Raw genomic sequence first — 17,032 nt, forward strand, 5'->3', positions numbered from 1 at the left:
TATCAGGCCTACTAGCCAAACAGAATGCCTAATGAGTGGCACCACCCTCTTATTTTAGGCTGGTAATCACAATACGATATTATCAATAGATTCTCACGATTGACATGATTCTGTATGCATTGAGATTCGATCCTGCGATTTTATTGTGATTTGATGTTCCATACATATTGCTCACTACATGACTGCTGCAGAGAGACAAGAGGGAGCATGATACTTTTGGGGGGTTCAGTCATGTTGGCTCACTATTTAAAAAGAAGATGGAGAACAAGCTATAGGATGAAAAATACTGGCGTTTTGGCGCAGGTACAGACGACTATCTCAAGCTAGCGCTATCTAGCAAAATCAACAACTACAAATCGATACTTGGAGTAAAAGTATCTATATAATATTGTCCAAAATAATATCACGATATGTAAATATCACTATTCACCTCCATTACTACTTATCCTGATTATGGTCACACTGGCTTTCTGTAGTCTCTCTCTTTCTCACACACACACGGAGGTGGGGTGTGTCATGGTTACTGGAGGCTGCTGCCAAGAGATGAGGTCACCCTGGTCCAGATGTGTGTTGTAACCAGACCAAGAGGACATGTCCCTCAGATGACACACCCACCCTATTCTAACAACATCTTAACTCCCCTTGTGTTTTGAAAGGACGAAGATTTCCTGTAGCTCAGCGAAAAGCTCTAGAATGACACTCGTGCACTGCATCCCCTAGGCAGACATTATACATCCATATATAACACTGTCCTTTTGCTTTGCTCTAGTTAACATATATATCTGTCTCTGTGTCTCTGTGTGTCTGTGTCTCTGTGTGTGTGTGTGTGTGTGTGTGTGTGTGTGTGTGTGTGTGTGTGTGTGTGTGTGTGTGTGTGTGCGTGCGTGCGTGCGTGCGTGCGTGCGTGCGTGCGTGCGTGCGTGCGTGTGTACTGCTGTCTGCCTGTCATCTCCACTCCAACAATGATTGGCCAACAGCTCTCCTGCATATTTCAACAATTTTTTTTATTGAGGCCCAGCGACCAATATCTTTTAATTTATTAAAAATTTGTCTGCACCTGTCCAACCCCAAGTAGTGCTTGACTTCTCTCGGGGGCACAAAAGGTTTTGTAGTTTATGACAACAATCTAAGGGAAAAGAAAATTAATTGCAACCCCTTGTCAAGAGACAGGAAGGGGGAACTTTATACAAATCTCATTGACTTATGTAATGTTTGAACTTTGACCGGGTGATAAAATCAAGCAGTGTGTTTGGACCTGATGGTGTGTGTTGCGTGTCTCAGCAACAACTATTAGCAATAGCTTGACTTCTCCTCCAGTCAAACACTGTCCAGACCAACGCCAGTGACACTCTGCGAAGTGGTGTGATTGAAGGCGCAGTGTGTGTGTGTTAGCCGTCCTGTCAACCCATGGTGAAAGACCTAAGTCGAAGTGCACACGGCACCAATACACTGCTGCAAACTCACCATGGTTACGTCATGAATGAAGACATCAATACTGACATGGATTTATAATCCACACTTTATCTGACCGAGGGGACTACACTCACTTCTCAAACACACACACACACACACACATACACACACACACACACACACACACACACACACACACACACACACACACACACACACACACACACACACACACACACACACACACACACACCTCTTCTGTTCACAATCTTTCCTTATCTAATATGAGTCATCTAGTGTATCCATAGAGTGGACCCCGTAGCAGGGGAGATGGGGGTCTTATAAAAATAACATCAGTGTGTTCTTTCCAAAACTCACTTCATGGTTTTAATGGAAAGCAAGGGCAACAGACCGTGTCTCTCATACATAGGGTAGAAGGAGTTCTGGAGGGTGCCATGGTTGTTGAGAATGAGGGGGTAGCATATGGAAGGACAAATGGAGGCATGTACTGTACATGCAAAAGTTCTAGTGTGGACAATGACCATAGTGAATGTGTATAGATTTCATATAACTCCAGCGGTATAAGGTAGTAAAGGACTCCATGTTACTGGGAATAATAAGAGAAATGAAGCCCTGTCTTATAAAACTCTCCATATCAGGAAATGTCTCCTGCATGGTGACACAGTGGCTGGTGGCCATTAAAAACAGGGTCATTATTGCTAAAACTACGTTTAGTTTCTAATATTCCCCTCCTCCCATATCCATTTCACTGCTGCAGGCCATATTGTACTGTGCCTCAGTAGGGACTGTCTGTAGCCCTGGAGTGGTAAAGCTGGAGCAGAGTGAGGCGACTTCTAGATGAGGTGAAAGGGGGGAGGGGTGACGTAAGTGCCTGAGCGAAAGGACAGAGTCACCACACAGCAACTCTAGGCTTGATGATAAAAGCAGGCAGGAATCACCTGGGCCAGCAAAGAATTTATAGCAGAGTAGTGTGTGTTTCCCTGAGGAAAAGTAAATCATTTGGAGAGAGAGACAGAAAAATAGAGAAAGAGAGAGACCGAGAGAAAGAGAGACAGACAGAGAGAGAGAGAGACAGACAAAGAAAGAGAGAGGGAATGCATAGAGTTGGAGACAGAAAGAGAGAGAGAGAGAGAGAGAGAGAGAGAGAGAGAGAGAGAGAGAGAGAGAGAGAGAGAGAGAGAGAGAGAGAGAGAGAGAGAGAGAGAGAGAGAGAGAGAGAGAGAGAGAGAGAGAGAGAGAGAGAGAGAGAGAGAGAGAGGTAGAGATGTCTTCATCTCATCCAACACGCCTCGCTTCCCTGACCTTTAACTTCTCCCCACTATGAATCACATGATAGCACCATGCCACCTCTAGCACCATGCCACGCTTTTTAGACAAGCCCTTCCCTGGAGAACCCCCTTGACCCTGGTGACCCCTGTCGTTCTCTGCACCTCCTGACGAGGAGTTAGAGGTCAAGGCTTAGAGCATAAACCCAGTCTCCTTCGCTCCTGAGAATGTCTCCACCACAGACACTCTCACTAAGTGTCTACCATTCGCTTGCTCTCTCTCTCTCACACACACTCACTCTTTCTCTCTACACTCAGACACACAGTACCTCCAGCCATGAGAGCAATGAACCATTAAAGCGTCAACAGCGTTCAGCTCAACACTCCTATGTGGTCCAGTTTCACACAACACGCTCCAGCTCAGCCTACACTAACTGAGTAAACAGTTAGCACTAGAAAACACATAAATATGTCCAACAACACCAGGACAGGACAAGGTTTCTCCACTCTAGTCTCTCTAACTCTGCAGTAATGTTAGTTTGATGTGTAAGAGATGACATCTTCAAGTTCTAATGTCACATACATAAGTACAGTGAAATGCCTTTCTTGCAAGCTCTAACCCCAACAATGCAGTAATCAATGACAATGTAATACTAAAAATAACAAGGTAGGACAAAAACACACAAGAAATAAAAAATAAGAAGAACATGATCTGGTAAGTAAGCATACCATATTATACAGGGTCAGTTCCAGTACCATATTTTTTATTTATTTATGTATTTATTTTACCTTTATTTAACCAGGTAGGCCAGTTGAGAACAAGTTCTCATTTACAACTGCGACCTGGCCGAGATAAAGCAAAGCAGTGTGACAAAAGCAACAACACAGAGTTACACATGGGATAAATAAAAGGACAGTCAATAACGCAATAGAAAAATCTATAAACAGTGTGTGCAAATGTAGTAAGATTAGGGATTTAAGGCAATAAATAAGCCATAGTGGCAAAATAATTACAATTTAGCATTAACACTGGAGTAATAGATGTGCAGATGATGATGTGCAAGTAGAAATACTGAGGTGAAAAAGAGCAAAAAAAACAATATGGGGATGAGATAGTTTTGTGGGCTATTTACAGATGGGCTGTGTACAGGTGCAGTGATCGGTAAGCTGCTCTGACAGCTGATGCTTATAGTTAGTGAGGGAGATATAGGTCCCCAGCTTCAGTGACATTTGCAATTCATTCCAGTCATTGGCAGCAGAGAACTGGAAGGAAAGGCGGCCAGAGGAGGTGTTGGCTTTGGGGATGACCAGTGAAATATACCTGCTAGAGCGCGTGCTACGGGTGGGGGTTGCTATCGTGACCAGTGAGCTGAGATAAGGCAGGGCTTTACCTAGCAAAGACTTATAGATGACTTGGAGCCAGTGGGTATGGTGACGGATATGTAGTGATGGCCAGCCAACAAGAGCATACAGGTGGTAACAAAACGGATGGCACTGTGATAGACTACATCCAATTTTCTGAGTAGAGTGTTGGAGGCTAATTTGTAAATGACATCGCCGAAGTCAAGGATCGGTAGGATAGTCAGTTTTACGAGGGTATGTTTGGCAGCATGAGTGAAGGAGGCTTTGTTGTGAAATAGGAAGCCGATTCTAGATTTAAATGTGGATTGGAGATGCTTAATGTGAGTCTGGAAGGAGAGTTTAAAGTCTAATCAGACACCTAGGTATTTGTAGTTGTCCACATATTCTAAGTCAAAACCGTCCAGAGTAGTGATGCTAGTCGGGCGAGCGGATGCGGGCAGCGATCGGTTGAAGAGCATGCATTTAGTTTTACTAGCATTTAAGAGCAGTTGGAGGCCACGGAAGGAGTGTTGTATGGCATTGAAGCTCGTTTGGAGGATTGTTTACACAGTGTCTGAAGAAGGACCAGATGTATACAAAATGGTGTCGTCTGTGTATAGGTGGATCAGAGAATCACCAGCAGCGAGAGCAACATCATTGATATATGCAGAGAAAATAGTGGGCCCGAGAATTGAACCTTGTGGCACCCCCATAGAGACTGCCAGAGGTCCAGACAACAGGCCCTCTGATTTGACACACTGAACTGTATCTGAGAAGTAGTTGGTAAACCAGGCGAAGCAATCATTTGAGAAACCAAGGCTGTCGATAAGAATGCAGTGATTGTCAGAGTCGAAAGCCTTGGCCAGGTCGATGAAGACGGCTGCACAGTAATGTCTCTTATCAATGGCGGTTATAATATCGTTGTGATGTCTCTCTGGAAGGAGATCCTTGCCCTGAGCTTTTCTACTTTATCGTCCAGAGACTGTACATTAGCAAGCAATATAAGCGGAAGCGGTGGATGGTGTACTAGAAGTCCAGCTTGAAAACCTCATCTCCGTCGGCAGCCTCTGGGATAAGTTCAATTGCCCTGGGGGGTACGAACAAAGGATCCAATTCGGGAAAGTCATATTCCTGGTCGTAATGCTGGTGAGTTACCGCTGCTCTGATATCCAAAAGTTATTTCCGGCTGAATGTAATGACACAAAAAACTTTCTGGGCTAATAATGTAAGAAATAACACACAAAAAAATTTAATACTGCAAAGTTTCTTAGGGGCTAGAAGCAGAGCTGACATGTCTAGTGATCTAGCCTACCACCGTGGTGTCGTCAGCAAACTTGATAATGGTGTTGGAGTCATGTGTGGCCACACAGTAATGGGTGAACAGGGAGTACAGAAGGGGTCTAAGCTTACACGCATGTGGGGCCCCTGTGTTAAGGGTCAGCGTGCCAGAGGTGATGTTGCCTACCCTCACCACCTGGGGTCAGCCCATCAGGAAGTCCAGGATCCAGTTGCAGAGTGAGGTGTTCAGACACAGAGTCCTAAGCTTGGTGATGAGCTTGAAGAGGACAATGGTGTTGAATGCTATGCTGTAGTCAACGAACAGCATTCTCACATAGGTATTTCTCTTATCTAGGTGGGTCAGGGTAGTGTGGAGAGCAATTGAGACTGCATCGTCTATGGATCTGATGGGGCCAATGCAAATTGGAGTGGGTCTAGGGTGGCTGGGATGGTGGAGTTAATGTGCGCCATAACCAGCCTCTCAAAGCACTTTGTGATTACAGAAGTGAGTGCTACAGGGCGGTAATCATTGTGGTATGAAACCTTAGCGTTCTTAGGAACAGGAATGATTGTGGTCATCTTAAAACATGTGGGGATTACAGACTGGGATAAGGAGGGGTTGAAAATGACTCTGAATATGCCTGCCAGCTGTACTGTGCATGCCCTGGAATTCCGGCAGGCCCGCAGCCTTGAGGGTGTGGACCGCATTAAAGACCCTTCTCACGAACCCTCACTGTGGGTACAACGTCGCTGATGCATTTTCTAATGAAGCCAGTGACTGAGGTGGTTAACTCATCAATGTTATCGGCGGAGTCTCGAAACATATTCCAATCAGTGTTAGCAAAGCAGTCATGTAGCCAGTGTTGTGTTCCAGACCATTAAAAGCGAGACCGATTCAAGACCAAGACCGGGGGGGGGGGGGGGGGGCAAAACCGAATCAAGACCAAGGCCAGGAAAATGCGAGTCAAATTCAAGACCATGATTGTAATTTTGGTAGAACAACATATGGTTTCTTTTGACATTGAGAATAGTGAAAAAATGCATTCTGAGGGAAAATGGAGCCACTCTACAAATTATTACTAACCCAAACACAGTTGGGAACGATGGGCCTTCTATGCCTTCAGAGAAGGGCCAAGGATTTATAAAATAATGATTATAATAATAATGATAATTATAATGTTATTTTCAGTGATCTTCTAATTTAATCTAGCTTTTGTTGTGGGCTAGTTTGCAGTGGCTGCATCAGGTGTTATCAAAGAGGATGTTGTTGCTAATTTGTTAGCATCTCCCTTTACAAGAATAACTTTCAATAAGAAGTTACGTTTTAAATGATCATCATCTGGTGAGTGGAACTGTGTTTTTTATTGCAGCGCGCTTGCTGTTGTTAGCCATCTCTTTGAAAATAACTGGTGTGTGAAACATTGCTGCATTTAAAATGGAACTGAAAGCATTTTAGCAACATTAAATCTTATTCAAATCTGTTCATATACACCCCCAGGAAGAATATGACACTTTTTAAAACATTTCCTGACAAGCGACCACTTAGATTTGGTCATTTTCACGTTTTCATAAATTCATAGAATGATTGGGAATTATGTATATTAAGGCATTTGTGAAAATTCTATAGTAATATAGAGTGGAGAAAGCGGCCGTGCGTTTGGAAAATTAATAGACACTGCTGTAAATAAAACAGAATAAAAACAGCTGTCTTGTCCTGGACTAGAGTCTACACAGACCGGTGAGCTATAGCCAATCAGAGCTGCAGTAAGCCTTTATACAAACAAGCCGTTTGCCACACGGGCCTGCCTTCATTCACTTTGAACTGGACTGTGTGTTTACAGGCAGTAGGGCCTGCCATCATTCACTTTGAACTGGACTGTGTGTTTCCAGGCAGTAGGGCCTGTCATCATTCACTATGAACTGGACTGTGTGTTTACAGGCAGTAGGCCCTGCCATCATTCACTTTGAACTGGACTGTGTGTTTACAGGCAGTAGGGCCTGTCATCATTCACTTTGAACTGGACTGTGTGTTTACAGGCAGTAGGGCCTGCCATCATTTACTTTGAACTGGACTGTGTGTTTCCAGGCAGTAGGCCCTGCCATCATTCACTTTGAACTGGACTGTGTGTTTACAGGAAGTTGCAACAGCGCAACTTTAGATCATTACAACGCATTCGCCAAAAGCCACAAAATACACCTGAATTAATTTCTACAAATACTGTATGTAAACACCACGGTAGTCCTCTTACATTTGGGAACTTTACAGTCCTATTAATCAAACGACCATGAAAAGGTAGGCTGTCTCTCCCTCAGTTATGCACAACAACAACAAAATCAACAACTAATGCTAGCCAGCGCAAGATGAGCTCAAATATAACAAAGGAATATTAGATAAACCCTGTCAAACTTTTTCTTCTAGTTGGCCATCAAAACGATGGGGAATTGTCCTTCTGCAGCTTGCCTGCCAATGCATGCTTGTCCCAACCAAGCACCCAAGCTAACTGGCTAAAGTTGGCTAGATTGCTAGCTAGCTACTTCCAGACATAAGTGAGAGAACACCTCACTCTGACCATTTTACTCATCGTAGCAGTGCTGGTTAGGCTGTTTACATGTTATCTAGAGCGTTATTGACTAACTATTACTTTTTGTGCCTAAGTTTACTGACATTGGTTATATTCAGTGGGTATTGCGTGTTTGTAAATTCATCAGTTGCTCTGTGTTCTGGCACACTCAGATGAGAGTGTTCTGAAATCGTAGTAGATTGTCAGAGTGAATTTGCAAACGCAAGAGATATGCTAACTGGATAACAGTTGCTTAAGGTCTTGCTATCTAACTTAATGACACCTGCATCTCTAGCTGTGTATAGCCACCGAAAAAAGATGAGGGGAAAAAGTCAGTCACTCACCCACTCCTCCAATGGCATGACATCCTCCTAGCAGCTAGCTAACATCAGATTCTGTGGTTTTAGCTTGCTACAGTACATGAATAGATATGCTATCCTAGTAGCCACGCTATGACTGACTTGTGATCATTTGATTTGTTTTATCTGACCTTTATTTTAACTAGGCAAGTCAGCTAAGAACAAATTCTTATTTACAATGACGGCCTACACCTGCCAAACCCGCACAACGCTGGGCCAATGGTGCACCGCCCTATGGGACTCCCAATCACGGCCGGTTGTGATACAGCCTGGATTCAAACCAGGGTGTCTGTAGTGATGCCTCTAGCACTGAGATGCAGTGCTTTAGACCGCTGCGCCACTCGGGAGCCCATGCTAGTTTGATTGTATTGACATTCCCAGCGTTAGTAACATTTGTCAGTTTTTCCCAGAATATTGAGTCATTGAAAACTGAAACAGTGCATCCCGAATGGAGGCCGTAAACAATGTACCAGGCCAGCTGTGATTTGCAACCTGATAGCAATATTTGTTGTACTACCAAGAAATGTATTGGAGAATTATATGAATCATACATTGAACTGCATCTATCTATTCTGCCAACAATGTCTTAGTGTACATCATGGAACGTTGAGTCAAATATAACCTATTTTTAAAACCTCTTATCAAGTTAGTTTGTAGCATAAACTGTGCTAAATGTGAAATGGTTTTTGCAATGGGAAGTAATAGTTGTACATTTCGATTAGGAAATGCTTAAAACTTCTTATGGCTGCAATCCCGGTAACAGGATCGATATGACAACAGCCAGTGAAAGTGCAGGGCGCCAAATTCAAAAAACAGAAATCTCATAATTAAAATTCCTCAAACATACATGTGTCTTATACTATTTTAAAGGTAATCTTGTTGTTAATCCCACCAAAGTGTCCGTTTTCAAATATTCTTTTCAGCGAAAGCACTACAAACGATTATGTTAGGTCACACCAAACCACAATAAGCACAGCCATTTTACCAGCGAAAGATAGCAGTCACAAAAATCAGAAATATAGCTAAAATTAATCACTAACCTTTGATGATCTTCATCAGATGACACTCATGGGACTTCATGTTACACAATACATGCATGTTTTGTTTGATAAAGTTAATATTTATAACAAAGAATCGGAGTTTACATTGGCGCGTTACATTCACTAGTTCCAAAAACATCCATTGATAGTGCATAGCCACATCGTTTCAACAGAAATACTCATCATAAATGTAGATGATAATACAAGTTATACACATGGAATTATAGATATACCTCTCCTTAATGCAACCGCTGTGTCAGATTTCAAAAAACTTTCCGGAAAAAGCAAACCATGCAATAATCTGAGACGGAGCTCAGAACAAGAGTCAAATTAGCCGCCATGTTGGAGTCAACAGAAACCAGAAAATACATGATAAATATTCCCTTACCTTTGATGATCTTCATCACAATGCACTCCCAGGAATCCCAGGTCCACAATAAATGCTTGATTTGTTCGATAATGTCCGTTATTTATGTCCAATTAGCTACTTTGGTTAGCGCGTTTGGTAAACAATTCCAAAGTCACAAAGCGCATTCACTAAAACGTGACGAAATGTCCAAAAGTTCCGTAACAGTCAGTAGAAACATGTCAAACCTATGTATTGAATCAATCTTTAGAATGTTGTTAACATACATCTTGAATAACGTTCCAACCGGAGAATTACATTGACTTCAGTTGAGCGATGGAACGGAGCTGCCTCTCACGTGAACGCGCGTGGTCAAAGCGTGGTCACCTCATGGCAGTGGTTACTCATTCCTGTCTCCTTCGGCCCCCCTTCACTGTAGAGTCATCAGACAAAGTTCTATTGACTGTTGACATCTAGTGGAAGCCGTAGGAAGTGAAAACTCATCCATATCTCGCTGTAATTTCAATGGGAGCTTGGTTGAAACTTGACCAGCCTCAGAAAAAATCCAAACAGGAAGTGGAACTTCTCAGGTTTTTGCCTGCCATATGGGTTCTGTTATACTCACAGACATAATTCAAACAGTTTTAGAAACTTCAGCGTGTTTTCTATCCAATACTAATAATATGCATATATTAGCAACTCTGACTAAGGAGCAGGCCGTTTACTCTGGGCACCTCTGTGCACCTTTCATCCAAGCTACTCAATACTGCCCCTGCAGCCATAAGAAGTTAATGGTTGTGTTTTTGTATTCTTATGATTGGGACCTACTGGCTTATTATGTCCGAGTTTATGGACTGCTTATATTTTAACATCATGCTGTGTGTCACGTTCCTGACCTGTTTTCCATTGTTTTTGTATGTGTTTAGTTGATCAGGGCGTGAGTTGGGATGGGCATTCTATGTTATGTGTTTCTATGTTGGGTTTAATGTGTTGCCTTATATGGTTCTCAATTAGAGGCAGGTGTTTGACGTTTCCTCTGATTGAGAACCATATTAAGGTAGGCTGTTCTCACTGTTTGTTGGTGGGTGATTGTCTTCCGTGTTTGTGTCTGTGCACCACACGGGACTGTTTCGTTTGTTCGTTCGTTTGTGTAGTCTGTACCCGTTTGTGCGTTCTTCGTGTATATGTAAGTTATCAAGTTCAGGTCTGTCTACGTTCGTTTTGTTGTTTTGTATTTTCCAAGTGTTTTCCGTATTCGTTTTTTCCCTTAATAAATATTCATGTCTGCATACAACGCTGCATTTTGGTCCGACCCTTACTCCTTCTCCTCATCCGAGGAGGAGGAAGTAGACAGCCGTAACACTGTGTGTGAAGTGGGCATCCTCAGATTTTGGCCTGTTTTTTTAATGAGTTTTCCTATAGATTTTCAGATTTTCACTCTCAAAATCAGACTTTTGTTTTATAGAAAATAGTTACACATTTGATGGTCTAAGTCCACAACAATGCTTAAACCACATCAATCTGATTGGGTGGGCCTGTCAGTGCCTGGCTCCTCAGTGGGTTGGCCTCTGTCAACCCAGGCCCATCCATGTCTACACCCTGATGCAAGCGGTGCATGATGACAATTGCGCATCACAAATAGCCTATTAACCAACACTTCAGATTGAACTTTTTCAAAACCTGGTTTGCATACCCATTGTTGCCTTAGTTAGCATTTACTGATAGATCTCATAAGTTTAAACATCTTTCCTACCCTACCGACTACCGATGACATTCTTCTGTGAACTGCTCCATGCCAAAACCAGTTGAGAGCTGCATACTCTTGCTGCCTGCAGATGATATTCCGCTGAAACAAGGCTATGTGTGTGGTGTGCATGTGAATATATTTCACGTGCTTTGTGATTGTGTAGGCTACTTTGTGCATGATTTCTCTAAACAATTGATAAGTCATATACCTCCACTACACTACTTCGATACACATCAATAGAGATTAAGAAGTGAGTATAAGCAATGCCCGCTGAAACAAAAGTGGGTATAAGGCTTATACCTGCATATACCCTCTACTCCACCACTGGCCCTTTGTGTTTTACAAAAAGTGTACTCATACATGAGTGCGCTGGTATTACAGTTGCTGTCCTTTCAGAATCACCAACCAGCAAGAAACTATGAGTCTTCACTGTCCGAGACCGAATCAAGACCAAGTATAAATGTATCGACACAAGACCCGAGACACTCAATATGTAGATACTACAACACGGCCTGCAGCATAACGTCTGATTCTGGTGACTATTTCTCAGCGGAGTGAATCGCATGTACTTCCTGTTTCAGCTTCAGATTTGCCGAATGGCGGAGGGTTTGCTTGTATGTTTGCTTGTGGGTAGAATAGCAGTGGTCTAGGGCTTTAATGCCCCTGGTGGCGTTGGAGACCTGCTGATGGAAGTTGGGCATCAGGTGCCTTAGTGACACCGAATTAAAATCTCCGGCAACCAGAAATGCAGCCTCTGGGTGTAGGTTTTCCTGCTTGTTTATAGCTTTGTATAGTTTGTTAAGCGCTAGCTTGTTATTTTTATTGTCCTGTGGTGGAATGTATACAGCAGTCACAATAACAGCTGAAAACTCCCTCAGAAGGTAGAAGGGTCGGCATACGACCATCAGGTATTCCAAGACTGGTGAACAGTGTGTCGAAACCTCCACCGTGCTGGAATTAGCAAACCAGTTGTAGTTGATGAAGAGGCAAACCCCTCGCCCCCTGATTTCCCTGACTCCACTATCTTGTCCGCCCGGTGAATGGAGAATCCATTGAGTTGGAGGGTATCGTGTCCGAGAGCCATGTTTCTGAAAAGCAAAGAATATTGCAGTTCCGAGAGTCCCATTGGTAGAAAATCCACAATCGGAGGTAATCCGTTTTATTATCAAGTGACTGTACATTAGCCAGTTGAATGGTGGGAAGAGGTGGCCGGTTTTCCCTTCACCTTAATCTCACCAGGATCCCCCCTCTCTTGCCTCTGTAACGCCGGTGTTTCCTCTTGGGTAGCCCAAAAATTGTGTTGGAATTACAGAGAGAGCCCAGCGCAGATTAGTCTAAGCAGATCATGGAATTGGGGTAAGTAACTGCCATTCTGATGTTCTAGAGTTCTTATCGGTTGTAAGAAATAATAGAGGATACGTTTCGTGAAAATGTCATGACCGCCACAGCCCTACACATACCTGAGATCCGTGGCAATTACCTCAGGCTCAACCCATATCAGAGACAAAAGTCTGAATTTAGGACCCAGACCCACTCGGGTCCCAGGTCGGTTCTCAGAATTTTGTGTCTGTTGGACATGTGAAAACCTCTATTAGGGACTACACATAGTGATAGGTAGCAGTTGAATAGAGGTATCTGATAGGCTGTTACTGTACCTGGACATGCTTCGTGATTTGGTAAGTGCTTTGCTGATGACCAGGGAGGGGGCAGACTGTCGTCGATGGGCCAGGGTCTTCATCTTCTATGGAGAGAAAAAAGGGAGGGAGAGAATAATGGGTGAACTGGTCATTATTTATATAGTCTAATGTTATTTACTGTAGTAAAATTTGCAGCATCTACATCCTGAGTCATATACCACATCTCAAATGGTATTAAGGAAGGGAGGAGAAAAAAGAAAGAAAGAAAGAAAGAATGAAAGACAGAAAGAAAAAGAAAGAAAGAAAGAGAGCGAGAAAGAGAAATAGAAAAAAATAACAAACAAAGAGAGAGAGAGAAGTATGTAGTGTTTGGTTTGTCATCTTTCTGTACTGTCAATGTTTCTAAATAAATCATAATCTCTCTCAATGTCAGGAATTTAGTAGGCCACCACAGGAATTAAATAGATTTTTTTTTTTACATTTACATTTCCCAAAAAACGTGAATTGTAAAACTGTCTCCGCCAGTGTCTTGGGTAACATGCATACATTAATTCAACAGACAAATGTCTGTGAGAAAAGTCACAGACAAAAATCAAATAAGGTTGGCTTAACAACCTCTTTTCAACTTGCCCTTTAAGTCAGCAAGTTCCTACCTGTTATCCCCTTTGATTTCTCACCACATTTTACATTTGACATTTTAGTCATTTAGTAGACGCTCTTATCCAGAGTGACTTACAGTAGAGTGCATACATTTTATTACATTTTACATACTGAGACAAGGATATCCCTAACGGCCAAACCCACCCTAACCCGGACGACGCTATGCCAATTGTGCGTCGCCCCACGGACCTCCCGGTTGCGGCCGGCTGCGACAGAGCCTGGGCGCGAACCCAGAGACTCTGGTGGCGCAGCTAGCACTGCGATGATCATGATTTTTCACATCATTTAATATGGCAAATCTAATGACTATGGGAAAAGGTTTCACTCTCAAAATAGCTTGGTCAGGCTGGTGGCCTTGTTACAATATTACATACATTTTTCATGATGTTACATGATGAACTGCAACCAGTGGTGTAAAGTACTTAAGTAAAAATACTTTAAAATACTACTTATGTAGTTTTTTGGGGTATCTGTACTTTACTATTTATATTTTTGACAACTTTTACTTCACTACATTCCTAAAGAAAATAATATACTTTTTACTCCATAGATTTTCCCTGGCACTCAAAAGTACTAGTTACATTTTGAATGCTTAGCAGGACAGGTCCAATTCATACATATCAAGAGAACAGCCCTGGCAGCTCTACTGCCTCTGATCTGACGGACTCACTAAACACAAATGCTTTGTTTGTAAATGATGTCTGAGAGTTGGAGTATGCCCCTGGCTATTTGTAAAAAAAATAATAATAATAATAATAAAATTTAAAAATGGTGCCATCTGGGTTGCTTAATATAAGGAATTTGAAATTATTTTCTTGATACTTAAGTATATTTTAGAAATGACATTGACTTTTGATACTTAAGTATATTTAAAACCAAATACTTTTAGACTTTTACTCAAGTAGTATTTTACTGGATGACTTTCACTTTTACTTGAGTCATTTTCCATTAAGCTATCTTTACTTTTACTCAAGTATGACAACTGGGTACTTTTCCCACCACTGACTACAACCAAAGGGTTAGTTTTAGAAGCCTTAGAAGATGCCATTTAATTGCAGTAGCCAAATTCAATGAATTGATATTCAATTCACCTATCACCAGTCCTGCAGAATAAGATTTGACTGATTCGTATGGAGATATATTTCCATCAAAATGTTTAATATACACTGAGTAGACAAAACATTAAGAACAGCTACTCTTTCCATGACATAGACTGACCAGGTGAAAGCTATGATCCCTTATTGATGTCACTTACTAAATCTACTTCAAGTCAGTGTAGATGAATGGGAAGAGACAGGTTAAAGAAGGATTTTTAAGCCTTCAGACAATTGAAACATGGATTGTGTACCATATATACACCATTCAGATGGTGAATGGGCAAGACAAAAGATTTAGGTGCCTTTGAGCGGGATATGGCAGTAGGTGCCAGGCGCACCGGTTTGTGTCAAGAACTGCAATGCTGCTGGGTTTTTCACACTCAACAGTTTCCCATGTGTATCAAGAATGGTCCACCACCCGAAGGACATCCAGCCAACTTGACACAGCTGTGGGAAGCGTTGGAGTCAACATGGGCCAGCATCCACGTGGAATGCGTTCAGTAGCCTGTAGAGTCCATTCCCTGACAAATTGAGGCTGTTCTGAGGGAGACAGGGGTGCAGCTCAATATTAGAAAGGTGTTCCTAATGTTTGGTATACTCACTGTATGTGAGTAGTGAGACACAGGCACAATATGTGTTATGAACAGAATGCAACCTTTAAAGCTGCAATCTGTAACTTTTTGGGTGACGTGACTAAATGATCATAGAAATGTGTGTTATAGATCTGTAATTCTCATTGAAAGCAAGTCTAAGAATGAGAACCTACCTGGTTAAATAAAGATGAAATAAAATACATAAAAAAAAATAAGAAGCACTAGATCTGGTCTATTTCCACTATTTCTGGACTTCCCGTTCTTAAGTTTCGTTTTTACGACTTTTACACTGAACAAAAATATAAACGCACCATGCAAAAATGTAAAATATTTTACTGAGTTACAGTTCATATAAACGAAATCAGTCAATTTAAATAAATTCATTAGGCCCTAATCTATGGATTTCACATGACTGGGAATACAGATATGCATCTGTTGGTCACAGATACCTTTAAAAAAGAATATATATATATATATTATGGATGTGGGTCAGAAAACCAGTCAGTATCTGGTGTGACCTCCAAATTAGCTTGTGCAGCATGACACATCTCCTTCGCATAGAGTTGATCCGGCTGTTGATTGTGGCCTGTAGAAGGTTGTCCCACTCCTCTTCAGTGGCTGTGTGAAGTTGCTGGATTTTAGCAGGAACTGGAATAGGCTGTCGTACACGTCGATCCACAGCTTCCCAAACATGCTCAATGGGTGACATGACTGGTGAGTATGCAGGCCATGGAAGAACTGGAACATTTTAAGCTTCTAGAAATTGTGTACAGATCCTTGCGACATGGGGCTGTGCATTATCATGCTGAAACATGAGGTGATGGCATCGGATGAATGGCACAACAATGGGCCTCAGGATCTCGTCACGGTATCTCTGTGCATTCTAATTGCCATTGATAAAATGCAATTGTTATCCTTAGCTTATGCCCTGCTTATACCATAACCCCACTGCCACCATGGGGCACTCTGTTAACGCTGACTTTAGCAAACAACTTGCCAACACGACGCTATACACGCTGTCTGCCATCTGCCCGGTACAGTTGAAACCGAGATTCATCTGTGAAGAGCACACTTCTCCAGTGTGCCAGTGGCCATCGAAGGTGAGCATTTGCCTACTAAACTGCAGTCAAGGAAAGACTCTGTTGAGGATGACGAGCACACAGATGAGCTTCCCTGAGACGGTTTCTGACAGTTTGTGCAGAAATTCTTTGATTGTGCAAACCCACAGTTTCATCAGCTGTCCGGATGGCTGGTCTCAGACGATTCCGCAGGTGAAGAAGCCGGATGTGGAGGTCCTGGGCTGAAGTGGTTACACATGGCCTGCGGTTGGGATGCCAGTTCTGCCAAATTCTCTAAAACAACGTTGGAGGAGGCTTGTGGTAGAAAAAATAACATTCAATCCTCTGGCAACAGCTCTGGTGGACATTTCTGCAGCCAGCATGCCAATTACACGCTCCCTCAAAACTTTAGACATCTGTGGTATTGTGTTGTGTGACAAAACTGCACATTTTAGAGTGGCCTTTTATTGTCCCCAGCACAAGGTGCACCTGTGTAATGATCATGCTGTTTAATCAGCTTCTTGATATGCCACACCTGTCAGGTGGATGGATTATCTTGGCAAAGGAGAAATGCTTACTAACAGGGATGTAAACAAATTTGAGAACATTTGCGAGA

General features: G+C 42.4%; 1 protein-coding gene across 2 annotated transcripts in view; it reads right to left on the reverse strand.

Annotated features, from left to right (window-relative positions):
* Window positions 1-17,032, reverse strand: part of LOC129816858 (rho GTPase-activating protein 20-like) — an 82,552-nt gene that overhangs the window by 24,485 nt on the left and 41,035 nt on the right. For both annotated transcript variants that reach the window (XM_055871792.1, XM_055871791.1), the window contains exon 2: window positions 13,027-13,112. In XM_055871792.1, coding sequence (XP_055727767.1) covers window positions 13,027-13,112 — 86 coding nt within the window. The remainder of the gene's footprint in view (window positions 1-13,026; window positions 13,113-17,032) is intronic.

This window comes from Salvelinus fontinalis, chromosome 19 (assembly GCF_029448725.1).
Source record: "Salvelinus fontinalis isolate EN_2023a chromosome 19, ASM2944872v1, whole genome shotgun sequence".
Lineage (NCBI taxonomy): Eukaryota > Metazoa > Chordata > Actinopteri > Salmoniformes > Salmonidae > Salvelinus > Salvelinus fontinalis.